The 14,094-nt window shown below is 52.1% G+C and overlaps 1 protein-coding gene across 1 annotated transcript in view; it reads right to left on the bottom strand.

The window, feature by feature from the left end:
• The window catches only part of TNS4 (tensin 4), a 30,567-nt gene extending 16,803 nt beyond the window's left edge, over positions 1 to 13,764 (bottom strand). Inside the window, exon 1 of the mRNA XM_010585717.1 lies at positions 13,717 to 13,764. Within this exon, the coding sequence (XP_010584019.1) occupies positions 13,717 to 13,764 (48 nt within the window). The remainder of the gene's footprint in view (positions 1 to 13,716) is intronic.
• Positions 13,765 to 14,094: the final 330 nt, after the last annotated feature.

The raw sequence follows: 14,094 nt of genomic DNA on the forward strand, positions 1-14,094 counted from the left end.
TCCCTCCAGCTCTTTGCAGGGTGAGCAGTGGACATGGGAAGATCAGGGAGGGGGCGGCAAGGAGAGCATCTTTAGACCAGGGTGTCTGTCCAAAAATAGACTAAAGTAGCCAATCCTAGGAATGTTTGAGATGAGTTACAGGAATGTGAGACTTTCTAGACACACTGACAAGCACCAGCCTCGATTTTTTCCTCTGACACCATGGGCACATCTCACCTCTATCCCCTTGTGGGACTGCATTAGTATTATTATGATGGAAGTTGCAGCATAAGAGAGGCTGTTTCCCTGCATTTCAGAGGTGCCAATGGAAGGGAGAGGAGAGGAGCTGCTGCACAGAGGGCTCCGCAGACTCTAAACATTTCTGAAGGACTCTGTACATCTGCAATCCCCTGTGCACGTCCCTTTGAGTGTACAGCACTGCACCCCAGGGCTTGAAACCTTGTGAAGCAGCAGACCATGCTCCATGCTCTTCTCTTGGGTCCAAGGGACAAACAGCACAAGGTGGGACTAGATACTCTTCCTCCCCTCCTCAGACCTCCACCTTCCTGCCAACACACTGCCTGTGTAGGCAGATGTACCTGCGGTGCTCCTCTGTGGAGCCCTGGTTGCACAGCTTCCACGCAATCATCCTGATGCTCTGCTCTCCTCTTATGCAAGGATGGATCCTCAGGACCTTGGTCTGGGTTTCACAGCATCTCTTGATACTGACCTGAGTCACGATGCTTTGACCTTCCTGACTGTCAGCAGCTTAAGAAAGTACAGCGGTACCAAATAACCTCGACTAATGCACAGCTAGCTGATTTTCCTGCCGAGCTCTACAGAAACCACAGCCTCCAGCTAGTCACACTTCATGCCACCACATGGCATTTTTATTACCTTGAACTCTCAACACTTCACCACACTGCAGCCTCCCACTGAAAAGCAGGGTGCACACACAGAGACACACGATCGATCACAGCCTCATTTCTACAGGCTGGATTCTCTTCAGGCAGAGTGAACGAAGCATCTCACACCACTTGTACAGATGCACAGTCAACAAACATCACTGGAAATCTTAAATAGGCTTCAAACTCAAGGTGAGTAAGAAAGGTAATTGCTAATAAAATAAAACCCATAGACTACTGAGAAAAGCCAAAACCTTAGCCCGAGCAATAAGCATAATCCCATGCCATTTCTCTCAGAACATCCAGCAGCCTTCCCCACCCAGGATAAACATCACTTGGTTTCTCTGCCAGCCGGCAGTATTGTTCAGGCAGGAACAACCATGTCTTGGCTTATTTGAGATCTCTGCAGCAGATTTATCCCAAGGCACAAGAATAATCACCAGCTAAATGCAAAGCAGTAGCAGAAGAAAGAGAAGTGATGGAAGAGGGGAACCGATACAAACTGCGAATAACATTAGCATGGAGGATTGAAGGAAAAAAAGGACTTGAAAGAAGCAGGGAAAAGGCAGAGATGGCCTTTGAAATCAGCACTCAGCAGGTACCTGAGCTGCAGCTGCTCGTCCCCGCTCCTGCACACCGCTCTTTCTGCAACACCTCCAACAGCACCTTGAGCTCGTAAAACCGGCACAAGGGTGAGTCTGTGCAAGGAGTCAGTCCTCTGGGAGCCTTGGATTTAACCGGAGCCCAGTCCCTCCCACCTGGGCTGAGCTTTGCTCGCCGCCCCTCCGTGCGCAGGGTGCAGCCCCGCTCAGGCCAGGTGTGATGCAAGAAGGGAAGACCCAGATGCCGGGATACAACCCGGAGCAGCGCGGAGCTGGCAAGGGACCAGGCTGCCTCCAAAGCAGGCTGGCACAGGATGGCTGAAGGCTGGGAGCTACTCAGCCGAGCTGCTCAGGAGGATGACTTTCAGCTGGTGCAGAGCAAGGTAACTCTGCTTGGAGCGGCTGAGGATTTGATGCTACAGCTGCCAAAGGCCAGGACTGTGCTCTGCCCCTGCGATCCCACATGGCTCTGCAGGAGCCCCAAACCCAACACTCAGCCATGGCAAGGGCCCCCTCGCTGCTCATGGAGGGAGAACAGACAGGGACCGTGCTTCAGACTCGCCCTCCAAACAGCAGCTGTAGGCTGTGACAATAAATGAAGAGGGAACAAAAAGCACACGACTCTCTCCTTTCCAGCTGAGGCATCGGAATCATGGATTCTCTCTGCCCCTCTCCAGAGTATCTGTTGCTTCCTGGTGCAGAGGGTACCAATAGAGCTGTTGTCGGAAGGAGCGGTTTAAGAGGTTACAGCCTGGCCCTTTGCCACTGCCTCGGTGGCAGAAGTGCTGCGTTAACAAGTGAGATTGGTTTAACTCAGTGCAAAGGGAAAGAAATGATCTCCCATCACGTCTGGCTAAAGGGCGGCTCTAGACTTTGGAGGCTGCTGTGACCTGATCTAAAAAAACACCCAGGTCTGCCCACACCCTCAGCACAATTATCTGACTGGTGTATTACAGGGAGCAGGTTAAAGAATATGTTTAAAGGTGACTGTGTCTCTAACTCATGTTTGCACAGTGTCCAGCCCAGAGCAGTCAGGCCTGACTGCTGCATGTAGCTTTCCCACATTGGGAATGGATAATAAATAATCCCCAAACGTCTTTCTGGATTGCCGTACATTTTGGCTCAAGGGTTTCTTCCAGTTTCAATGGGCACAGAGCCATGCGGCAACCTTTAATATCATATATCTGAAATACCCCTTTTTCAGGGAACTGCCTATTCTGCTGCCCATAAATGCTTTTGGCTTACCGCAACATTGCCACACTGCTAAGGGACGCTTTGAAATGTCCGATTTTATCAGGAAATACACCATATAAACTCACTTCCTTTAAATTCCTTGATCTCACTTTACAATCTTTCCAACGTTTTAATTTATTATCAGCAGTTGTTTTTTCCTTTCCTTACATCCCTGGGTAAACAGTGTTTCACACTGCCAGCACAGACCTTTTCCTTCTGTAACGGCTGCGAGACTGCAGTGGGGAGTGATCTCCCGGCAGCTTTCCTTTTTCCTGGCTGGTAAAATTCACCACTGAGGAGGTACCCGACAGACAGCATTTATAACCTGGAGGACATTCAGTATTGCTATTACTACACACACATCACCAGTGCGAGACTCCAGCTGGAGGGAGCAGATGGGGAGTAATGCTGGGGAACCATGATCTGCATTAGGTCCCTTGAGCTGAGCATCTTATCTCTGGCAGGATGCTCGGGCAGTTATAGAGGACTGCGCCGGCTGCAGCAGCTCCAGACAGTGTGGGAAGAAAAAGTGCTAGGGCCGTGGGGGGGAGAGGAAGGGTTCTGGCAGTAGAACAAGGTGCCTCTACGCTCTGGTCCCATCGTTTGCAGCCCGAGCTCAGAGCACACCCAGGCTTTGACGATGTTCTTCTACGGGGTTTGCGACCCTGGTAAGCTCAACCCTGTGTCAGCAGGATAAAATGTGTTGCTCAGGGCTAAGCACCAACTTCGGGAAAATGGCACGTGGGTGTGCACATCCAAGAGTGACCCTGCCCTGTCCCACTGCCCCAGCTCCAGCCAGCAGCTGGTTCATGCCTCATTTGAAAGAAGGTGGTGATCAGATCAAACCTGACTGCGGTGCTGGGCTGGCGTCCACAAAAGAAGGCGCTTCCATTGCACTGACACCTTTCACTAACATTAACTTGCTCAGCAATACATAAATAAATGCCAAGCTGTTTGCTGTGTTTTAACATCCCGTCCCGTTTGCCCCGGGCTTGAAGAGGCCTCCCTGTCCCAGAGTGATGCAATTCTTTTTCAGTGGGTATTGGATTGTTACTGCTATTGGCACTTATAAAGCCAAATTGAAATCCTGTGTTGCTTTTTTAATGTTGCTTTCAATCTGCAGCACAGACATTCACGTCTCAGTGCTTTTCCATTTGCATTGTGTAAGGCACGCGGAGATGTCCTGGAGGGGCCAGTTGCTATAGAAAAAGGCTTGTTTGTTGCAGTACTGTCAAACTCCTCCCCAAATGCTGAAGCGTGGAAATATTGCAAGACCCCTCAGAAAAACCCCACCATTTTCCTTTGGCTTTGACTTTGCTGGTTTTGCAGTGAAGCCAAGATGTTCAGTGGCTCTTTCGCCAAGCCATTACATCTTTGCGCTCTCTGTATGCGTGGAAGATTAATGGGAAAAAGTTAATGAGGTGCACAGAGGGCTTGTCAACACAGCAGGGTATTTAGCCCTGCCCCGATGGATCACTAGCCACCTCCTGTGTTGCACAGGTGTAAAAATCTGCTTGCATTAGGGCTCTGTTATCCCAGTTACAACCTGGGTTAAGCTGAATTTACTGAGGATGTTTTGTATTTAAGCAGCAATGTCTGTGAGAACCACACACCAGTCAACTGTGCGGGTGTACTTACACTCAAGCGAAAAATCCCACCACGAACAAGCCTCTGCGTCATCCTGGATTTTCCCACCCTGAAGGCCCCAAACATTATTAGCAAACAAAATACCTCTGTACTCCAGCAAACAACATATCCCTAGACTCTGTAAATAGTTATACAGTTGTGCAGGTGGGTAAGACCATGGTAGCGCAACTCCTCCAAGGTGGAATGGGATAGGCGGTTAGCTGCCAGTAAATGCCACTTTTTTTGTCCCCAGGAGAGCACAGGGAAATCAGGAGGAGTGGGAGACTGGTTGGGGGATTGCACTCTGGTCACAGCTGGTAGCTGGAGATGGCCAAGGAAAACCAGAGCAGCATAGGACTGGCTGGAGGAAACCCTTTCCTCCCAGGCCCTCTGCAGTCCACCTTTGGGCTGCTGCTGGCTCGGGGCAGGATCACTGGCAAAACAGAGCAGTGCCAGTAAAAGCAAGATGCGCAGGGGTTGTTTGCAGAGCAGATCGACCTTCCCAACAGAAGCAGGCTGCAAAAATAAAGAACGAAAATTTATTTCAAGAACAAGAGAGGCAGATAGCCATATAGTCAGCATCATGTAGGTTTTGTAAATGCATGGTTACTTGTTTCTGGAATTTGAGCAAAATAAACACACAGATATCAATGATCTGACCCAACATAAAGGATTGTTTTCAGAGGAACAAATATTGGCTATGAATAAGACTTGGGAGTGCTTCCCTGGAATGCACCTGTGCAAATGAGGAGAAAACGTTAAAAAATCTCCCTGTGTCATCTCTGCTTGGAACTGATTTGTTTCTTGTGTAACTGGAGGGAAGCCACAGAGTGGCTCTGAGGGCTTCAGGCCAGGGCGGGGGGCAAGGTGGAGGGGGCCTTGGGCTGACATGTTCAGGCCATGCAGAAGGGCTGGAACAAGGGACCATCCTTCAGGTCCTTCTTCACCCCGGGAACACCCCTTGGCAGCATCAGTGGCAGAATCCTCTGTGACCACCTCCGCTCAAAGTTCCTGTGTCTCTTTTCTTAAGTAAAATGGACCTGTCTGTGCAGAGCAGATTTCTCCGAGCGTGGCCCTACCCAGGATGTGTTCATAAAAGACAAAGTATTAATCTGACAGCTAAAAAAGAACAAATAAAATTTGTGAGCTGTCCCAAGCAGCTGCTCTGCCCAATTGTTCCTTGGGGATGCTCTGCCCTGTGTCCTGTGTTATGCACTGAGACCACCCCCCCTCTCACCACTGGCTGCAGAAAACCTTGCAGAAGTCTGACACACGAGAAGTGAAGTGGCACCATGCCCAACACATCAAAAGTGGCGCGGGAAGTCGACCGAGCAGTGAATCTGGGCAGGAAGCAGAGTGCTGCTATCTGCCTCCCTCCTCCTCTTCACCCTTCTATCCTTCCTCGTCTGGGGCCTTCAGAAATGAAGAAAACATGATAAGCGCTGAAATACCTACCTGAAAAAGCCAGAGAGGGCTATGACCTCCCTAGGATTGATGGCACAACTGTTACAAACAGAGCAAGTCCAGGCAGCTCGCAGGGGAACCTTTGAGGGATGCCTGACCTGCTTTGTACTTGACTGGACCTCGACCAGCCTGCCAAGTGACACGGGGCAGGGGAGAGGACCACGAGTATCCACCGAGGTCTGGAACTAGGTCCTGCTGCCACCTCCAAACACCCCCAGGGACAGCCTGAGCCGAACCAGCCCCTTCTTTTGGCACAGGAGCATGCGGGCACAGCATCTAGCACTGTTCGGCAACACTGAGCCTGAAGCATTCAACAACATTCGTTACGGTGTGAGCTGCCCAGCGGAGGAGGCTGAGGACAGACGGATGCTGGGTACACGCTGGGGCAGGAGGCAGCCCTTCACACCTCTGCTAAACCCCGTTACTGCAGGGCTCGTTTTAACCGCCACGTGCGTGCTGCAGAGACCTCACCGCTTCCGAAGCCTCCGCCAGGTGAGTCACCCTTTCTTGGAATAACAAAATGCATTTACTCAGAACAGTGACGAGGCCTTTCGGTTTCCCTGAGGGAATGTTAATCAGCCTCCTCTTAGTGAAAAAGGAACCTTTTGTTTTCTAGACCTTACAGTTAAGATTTTCATAGGCTGAAAGTGGAAGCCGCCGTGGAAGCCACGCCATGCCTGGGAGCATTGGTGAGAGTCAGAGACAGCCGCGAGCTGGGCGAGGGACAGGACCAGCTCCCTCCGTCCTGCACACCCCGAGCTGACAGATATCTGTGTCCGTGCAGGAGGGAATCGAAAAGCAACCGCTATGGCCTGGAGCGCGTCAGAGGCACGGGTTGGGTTGCAGCAGAGCGCCATGTATCTGTCTGCACATGCTGGGTGGTGTGAGGGCTTCAGCAGCCAGTGAGGGGAAAACCACTGACGTCAACAAAATAAGATGAGGTCCTGCTGCTGCCCTGCACAGGCAAAGCTGAGGTGGCAGCACCGGGTGGTTCCTACAGCCTCCCTCAAGGAATTACCTTGTTGTGGAGGTGGAGCACTGAGAAAAACCCTTTTTTGGCCAGTGCTGTGTGACACTGGTAGTTTACCATGTGCAAACAAGCTACAGACAAGCCCAAAAGAAGACCGGCATCTACAGGCTCTGTGCCCCAAAGGGCACTGAGGATGTTGTACAGACATTGCTCAGCACATAATGGAGTCTCCTGAGCCACTGCCACCCAGGATGCACATCTTTGATTTCCCTGGGGTGTTTTCTCAGAGGCCTGGGGCATTTAAGCCAGCAAAAGAGCACAGAACAGCTCTCTAAAAACTGCAGAGTTAGAGACTGGTTTCTTCTTCTTTCAACAGCAAGCCCTTTTCCTGAGGCAGCTTTTAACTGATCATTTCCAGTAAGGAAACCTCGCATGGGGAATAAATGCCTCCATATTACTGTGGTGTGTGATGCTCCAGGAGGGCAGCAGCAGGCAGCACAGGTTGTGCCACGTGGTAGCACCCATCTGTCACAAGCTGAGACGTCATGGTCCAAAACTTTCCTTAGAAAGATGCTTCAAGGATCCGCCCCGGATACAACCATGAACAATCCCTCATTGATGTAAGACTGAATGAATCATGGAGCCCTCTGGCTCTCCACCAGAGATGTATTTTAGCCTGTGCCAAGCAACACCATCACCTTGCAGCTAGTCATCACAGACTTATGTTGGCCCTGGAGGCCCCTCTTCCAGCAGAGTCCTGGGGGGCCCTCAGCTGGGTTGTTCGAGGGGGTTCTGCAAGCTGGGGTTCTCAGGTGCCAGAGGATCTTCCCAGTGCCTGTGCCAGAAACCTCACATTAACTCAACAAGGACAGCATGGTGCAAAGGCATGTGACCATGGGCTAACAGAAGACCTTCCAGTCCAGGTGTGGTACGATAACATCGTATTCCCAGAGGAGCAGTGATGCTCCCTCCTCTCTTGCTGCTACAGCCGAGAGTCTGGGAGTCTGTTTCTGTATCCACTAGTCCCCATGCACTGCCTCAGGCTTTGCTCCCAGCCAACTGGAGCCAGAACATGGATGGATACCTCCAAGAAGAATGTTAGCAATGGTTCGGTAGGCACTTCCACAGTCCTTCTGTACATGATCAGCGACACAGGGCTGTGGAGATGCTGCCTGAAAAAAAACACACTTGGAGCCATTCCAGTAACTATCAGTGCTAAATCCCAGGGATTTTCAGAAGAGACTGTCCTGGTCACTCCCAGGCTGAGCTGCCTGGTGGCAGGACTTGCCCTGCCCCAGTAAGCCAGAAGCAGTTTCATCATTAAAAACAGAAGCTGGTTCAAACCCTCAGCTTGCTGCTGGCTAGGCCAGTGGGAGCTGCAGTGCTGGGTGAAGCCTGCAGAGCTTCTCAGCAAGCGGGGGCTCTCTTGGAGGAGAAATCCTGGACGTGTTTGTGTTTATGTGTGCCCAAAGATACAGAGGCTTCTCCTCTGTAGAGCAAGATCCTAAGGGGTTTGTTTCCCCATCAGTGCAAAATTCCCAACTATCTAAAAGAAACTTTTAGGTTTGAAAGTGAGTCACTTACTTTGGGAGGGACCCCACAGAGCTCCTCTCACCCGTGCACCCCGACTGCTTGCAGAAGCTCCTTGGCATTTAGGCACTGTCCTGGATGATGGCCTCCTCAAGTACCAGCAGTAGCTGGTACCTGCCGTGGCATGTGGGGCACACCACTCTGCCCTCCGCCAGACCTGCGTATAACCCACCAGTGAGCCACAGAGCCGGGCAGTGGAGAAGCTGCTGGCACAAGCCACTGGAGAAACCACAGCGTGGCCAGCTGTGGGGGATCCCCCATACTCACACAGGGCGAAATCCCGTGGTCAGTTTGGTTGTGCTTAGAGTCAGCAGCTCACGTGCCATGGGTAGTTATACGCAAGATTTTGGGAAAGACGATTAGTTGGGCTGTTCACCCTGTAAATGCTGTAAAGAAATCCGGTGTGATGGCCCTTAAAGCCAGCTGGCAGCTGGGCCTACGGCACGGGTGCGTCGTGCACAAAGCCTGCAGATGGTGCACGGAGCTGAGATGAAGGCATCACACCTGTCTACGTGCACGCTTGTTTGCGCTCCAGTGACCTCTCAGCAGAAGCATTTCTGCACACACTGACAGCATGGCAAGAGGAGAGACATTAACCTCTGAGCTATAGCTGTTGACAGCTTTCAACTAAATGAAGTTTTCTTCTCCAGGGTAAGAGATTTGCCTGAGGTTTCATGGTGGGTGGAAGAAGAAAAGGAAGTGAAACCCAGCTCTTCCCACTCTGCCTGACCAGTGGACTATCCTTCCTACCTCAGAGCTGCATTTTAAACTAGTACTGCCAATTTTCCCGGAATGAGACTTCTGCAACCCCAGGGCACGGAACCGTGAAACGGCTTTTGTCTTGGAGTTGGCGTCTTTGTTATCAAGGTGAAGTCAAGAGAACAATTGCTTTCCACACTTGCTTTTCCTTTCCATAATCAGCATTGTTTGCTCATGCTGCAATGCCCCAAGACAGCAACTGATAGGGATTGGCAATTCAGGTGAATTGCACCCATATTTGTTCAACGGAAAAACCTGTAAACCCTACTGCAACAAGGGTAGGGAGAGGATTCTGGGCACTGCCAGCAGTGTTAATTACAGCTCTTATTGCTAAAGCATGGGTGAGTAGGAATGAAAAAAGGAACGGCACAGGAAGGGGAAAGGTAGAGCCAAAGTGTATTGAGGGCCTCCGGATGGGTGCAGCAGAAAAAGGACTAGAGAAGAATGGGCTGATTATTGTGGGCTTACTGGGATAAAGTGGGAAAGGATGGTGAGATAGGTGAGGATCATTTGGTGCTGGAGGGCTGCCAGGGGCTGTGAGTGAGACAGGGCAATGCTGAGGGTATGCAGCTACCTCTCTGCAGCTGTGCATGGATAGGCACATGTACGTTTCCATCTTATAATGGCTAAAATCTACTGAAATCTGTAGCAGCCTTTGAGGGACTGAGGATCAAGCACTCTCTCAGCAGCTGTTCCCAGATCTCCCTGGCAGAAGAGTCAGGATGTGCTCTCAGGATCCATTTTCCACTTCGAGTCACACACTGGCCACGCACAAAGTGCTCAAGTGCCACCTGGAAAGTGGCATCTTCCCCTCGGATCCCTTGTAGCCTGGGCATGCACCCCTGCATCGGGACTCCACAAGGTGCTTGCTTTGCCTTTGTTTGCAGCCCAGGGAAGTAGCTGGGCTGCCGGGGTGGGCTTCTGTGTGGCTCACATTCCAGGGGACCCAGAGACAATGAAACCATGGTTTGTCTGAGTGGAAGCATTGCACAGGGCTGACTCACAGCTGCTGACACTTGTCACGCTGAAAGCATTTTGATATTTATGGAAGGCTGTTCACAACCCTAGTGCAGGGTACAGCAGGGCCAAATGCTCTGCATGCTTTTTCCATGCCTCAGTCCTGGCCCGCAGCGCCCTTGCCTGACTGCTGCCAAGGCTGTAGGGCTCCTGGACTGGAATGGCACCCACCCCGCTCTGCCCGTGGTGCCCCCATGGGCTCCAGGCTGGGCCATTTCTCAGTGAAAGAGGCATCGCTTTGTCCTGGCCAAAGCCATCAATACGAGTCCCGTCCATTCCTGTCCCACACGGTCCTGCAATACTTTCTTTTCAGGCTTTGCCCTTGGCTCAGGGAAGCAAAGAGCTCTCCGACTGGGATGGCCAGGCCATAGCTGTAATAACCTGAAAGCACAGACAGCTCACAGCAAAGCACTAGTGCCCCTGAAACCCACTCTGCAGGGCAAGCAAATGCCCGTCAGACACCACTTTATTAAAAAACTCCTGGTTTTGATGTTGGGAAGCTCATTGCTCCTTCTCTTTCAAGTCCTTGCCTCTGCTATTGTCTAAGTCTGCAGGAAAAGGAAGGAGAAGAGGCCCCCGCAGTTCCTTCCTGCACCAAGACATGGCTGCCTGCGGACGGGTCAGGTTCGGTGGGGCTGCTCCGTGCACGCCTGGCTCCTCTCCACTCCAGAGCTGTGCTGCGAGCAGGCTCCAGCCTCCGGGACTGCCACAACAACACCTTTCACCAGTGCTAAATTCACTTCAAGGCTAAAGGAAAGGAAGCTGCTAATGGACTCTAATGGAGTTGTGGTGATTCTCCTGGGAGGCAGACAAGCTGTCCTGAAGAGAGAAAAAGCAGCGAACAGATCACTAGCACTTCCACAGTTGTTCTGGCTGTCACTCTCAGACATCCCTTGGGGTCACAGCTTCAACAAATTATAACAGAGGAAGATCTGCGACTCCAGGCATGACCAGCAAGGCAGGCAGGATGGGAAATCTGGGTGCCAGTGCCACCACTTTGGAAGACTTTGGGTATCTCACATTCTGCCTCGCCAGCATCCCGATTCTGCCAGGTAACACCAGCATCTTCCTCTGCAGAGGAGCTCTTTGGTGAGACGCCCTGCTGGGGATGGATCCTGGCAGCAGGGATGGACCTGACCCATGCATCAGGGACGACACGCCGGCCTTTTTAGTTTTTATTTTGCCATTAGGAATTTTCAGGGCTTTTCTCATGACACTGACAAAAATGTGTCATGGGAAAACAGAACAAACCAAAAAGAGATGCTCAGTATTTACAAGAACAAGATGGTTTGTCTCTGGTTTTGTTTGTTTCCCTGCATGTTTGTGAATTAGCACTCGCTTGCCCATGTTCTCCCTCTCCTTCCTGCCCCTAACTGTGGATAATCCATGATGTTACAGCTCACCAGCCGCAGCACGAGGAAAAGATCAGCTCCTAGACCTCGGCCAAGAAACCAACAGCTCCAAACTACAGGGCCCTTCTAGTGCACTGCACGAAGGTCATGGTCTATTTATTGATTCATTTTGATACCAGAAGTGCTGCATTACTACTTCTTTCCCTGTTAATTCAAGTGCCATGTTTCTGTGCTGCAGTTCTGTGCCAGCAAAACAGGCATGAGAATGAGCTCATGACATTGGAAATACATGCCCAGCTCCAGGCTCTGCTCACACTTCCAAGCATCACCTCGGACTTACTTCTCTCCCTCTCTAACACACACTTAGAGCTTGGCTTTCATTTCCAAAGGGCCTTGAGATCCTCAAAAGGTACCAGAGAGATGTAAAGCACGGCTCTCCCACCTCGTTTCCTAGCTGGGCTTTCCCACCGCGTTGTTCACGGTTTGCAGAAATGGAAATCATGCCTCAGTGGCCACTGACACGACACAGGGAGCCAGGATTTATATGGTGCAAGTCTGTGTTTAAAAGAGAAGACGCCAACTGCAGCCAAGAATGTGTTGTTTCTGGATTTTTTGGGCATTATCTGACTCCCTGCAGCAGCAGAGAGAGGGGAGGTTGTAACAGCGTCCGCTTGGGAGGCATGAGGACATTGAAGCATCAAACTGAGCTTTTAGACCCTTTAAAAAAATAATGAAGGGCACCATGCTGTTCCACTTAAACCAGAATAACATGACACACAGCTCGGAAAAGATTTAGAAACTTTTTTAGGAAATACAGGGAAGAAAACACATAAAAGGCTAATTAGGGCTTGATCTCTCCGGCACGCTGCAGCTCCCTCATCCTTCTGCGGGGCTCAGCTTCCCAGCAGACCTATTCTGCAACAGCGGATTGATTTCATTTGCCCTTTGTGCCGGTTTTAGGTCTACCGCAGGTTCAGGGCTGCGAGGAATCCGGTGGTCTCCTGTTGCCCTCCAGTGGTAGCGGCTCACAGCAGCCCCAGCGCCGAGCACAGCAGTGGGGAATCGCGCTTCTCACCTGGCCGGCCCGGGTAAGACAATAATTTGCTCCTGCTGCTTAATATGTAGGTAATGAACATGCGGGTAACCCACCCCAACCGGGTAGAGATGCTGATGCGTTCTCACTCTGCTCCCCCAGTATCTCCCAGTACAGTAGAAGGCTGAAGCTGTAATACGTGATGGCAGCCAGCTCTGCTCCATCACACCTCCTCGCACACACCGCTGCAGGACCTGCCGCATCTCCGCACAAACCACTCCGGGAAGTGCCCTTCACCAGTTCCAACTGTGGGACGGGAATGGCCTGGTTTTTAAAGTTTTTTCTTCTATTTCTCCTTTAGATTCCCTCCAAGTTGGGCCAGGAGACCAGTATACAGTAGTTCTAGGATGGTGACATTTTCCCCCATTTATCAGAGCTTTGCATACGTGCTGTGCCTCCCTCTGAATGCACAGCACCCATTGCACCGCAGGGGCAATGGCAGCACAAATAACCAGGTGCAATTCATCTAGCTGATGCTTCCCTCAGCACTGACAAAGCCCAGCTTAGGGCTTCCCTTTAACACACCAGGTCACACCACTTTATTTTCTGACCAACTCTCTCTTGCATTTTCTGAGAGATGATAAGGGCCTCCGAGATTAAATCTTACTTGGCAGCCCTGGCTACTAAAGCATTGATCCCTGTGACCTGATACACAGATAATTACATTACTACAAATCCAATACTGTGTTATCCAGCCCATCACAGGAGATAAGCTCAGAGGACCGCAGCTCTCACCACTTTGGTCTGGTCACAGAGGAAGTGCCCTGGGTGACCTCCCCCTGAGAAAGGCCTCCCCAGCATTGCTGCAGGCAGCACGTTCCCATTGCCAACCCCATTTTCCTTCACGCTGCTCTTTTGAAGCATTTTTGTAGTTCCCTCTCCCTGCAACCATGCTGTTTGTGGTGCCACGCAACTTTTCACGACCCGAGTTGTGAAGGCAGCCCTGTTCGTAACTGTTTGTCAGCCACGTAGGTGCGTCCCAGGGCCCACCAGACACCCAGCACCCTCAGTGGGGACGGGGAGCCACCACAGACGAGCCAGCAGCAACCACCGGCAGCCCCCAGGCCCCGAGGAGTAAGGGGCCTTCACCACCCCCGAAGACCCTGGTGCCCCACCGGCTGCCTACACTGCCGCTCTGCTGCACCCGGGCCCCACGAGAGACCGGGGCCGCCATGCCGGGGGCTGTCCGGGCCCTGCCCGCAGCGCTGGGGCCAGCAGAGCAAGGCGGGCCCGGCTCCACCTCAGCGACCCCCTCCGCCCCATTCCCGCCATTTTCCCTCAGCGGCGCCGGACCCGCCCTTTAAAGCCCCCGCAGGTCCAACCGCCGCCCCTCCCTCGGGCTGCTCCAAGCCGCTGGGGTGGCGGGGACCCTCGCCCCGCTCCGATCGCGGACGGATGGCGCGGCGTTCCCGCCCCCCGCGGAAGAGTGGTCAGGCCTGGTCACGTGGCCCGGCGGAGCCTCCTGCCCCATTCCAGCGGGCGCGGGGGGCTGAGGGCGCCGCGT

Source organism: Haliaeetus leucocephalus, unplaced genomic scaffold (genome assembly GCF_000737465.1).
Source record: "Haliaeetus leucocephalus isolate CR32 unplaced genomic scaffold, Haliaeetus_leucocephalus-4.0 Scaffold110, whole genome shotgun sequence".
Lineage (NCBI taxonomy): Eukaryota > Metazoa > Chordata > Aves > Accipitriformes > Accipitridae > Haliaeetus > Haliaeetus leucocephalus.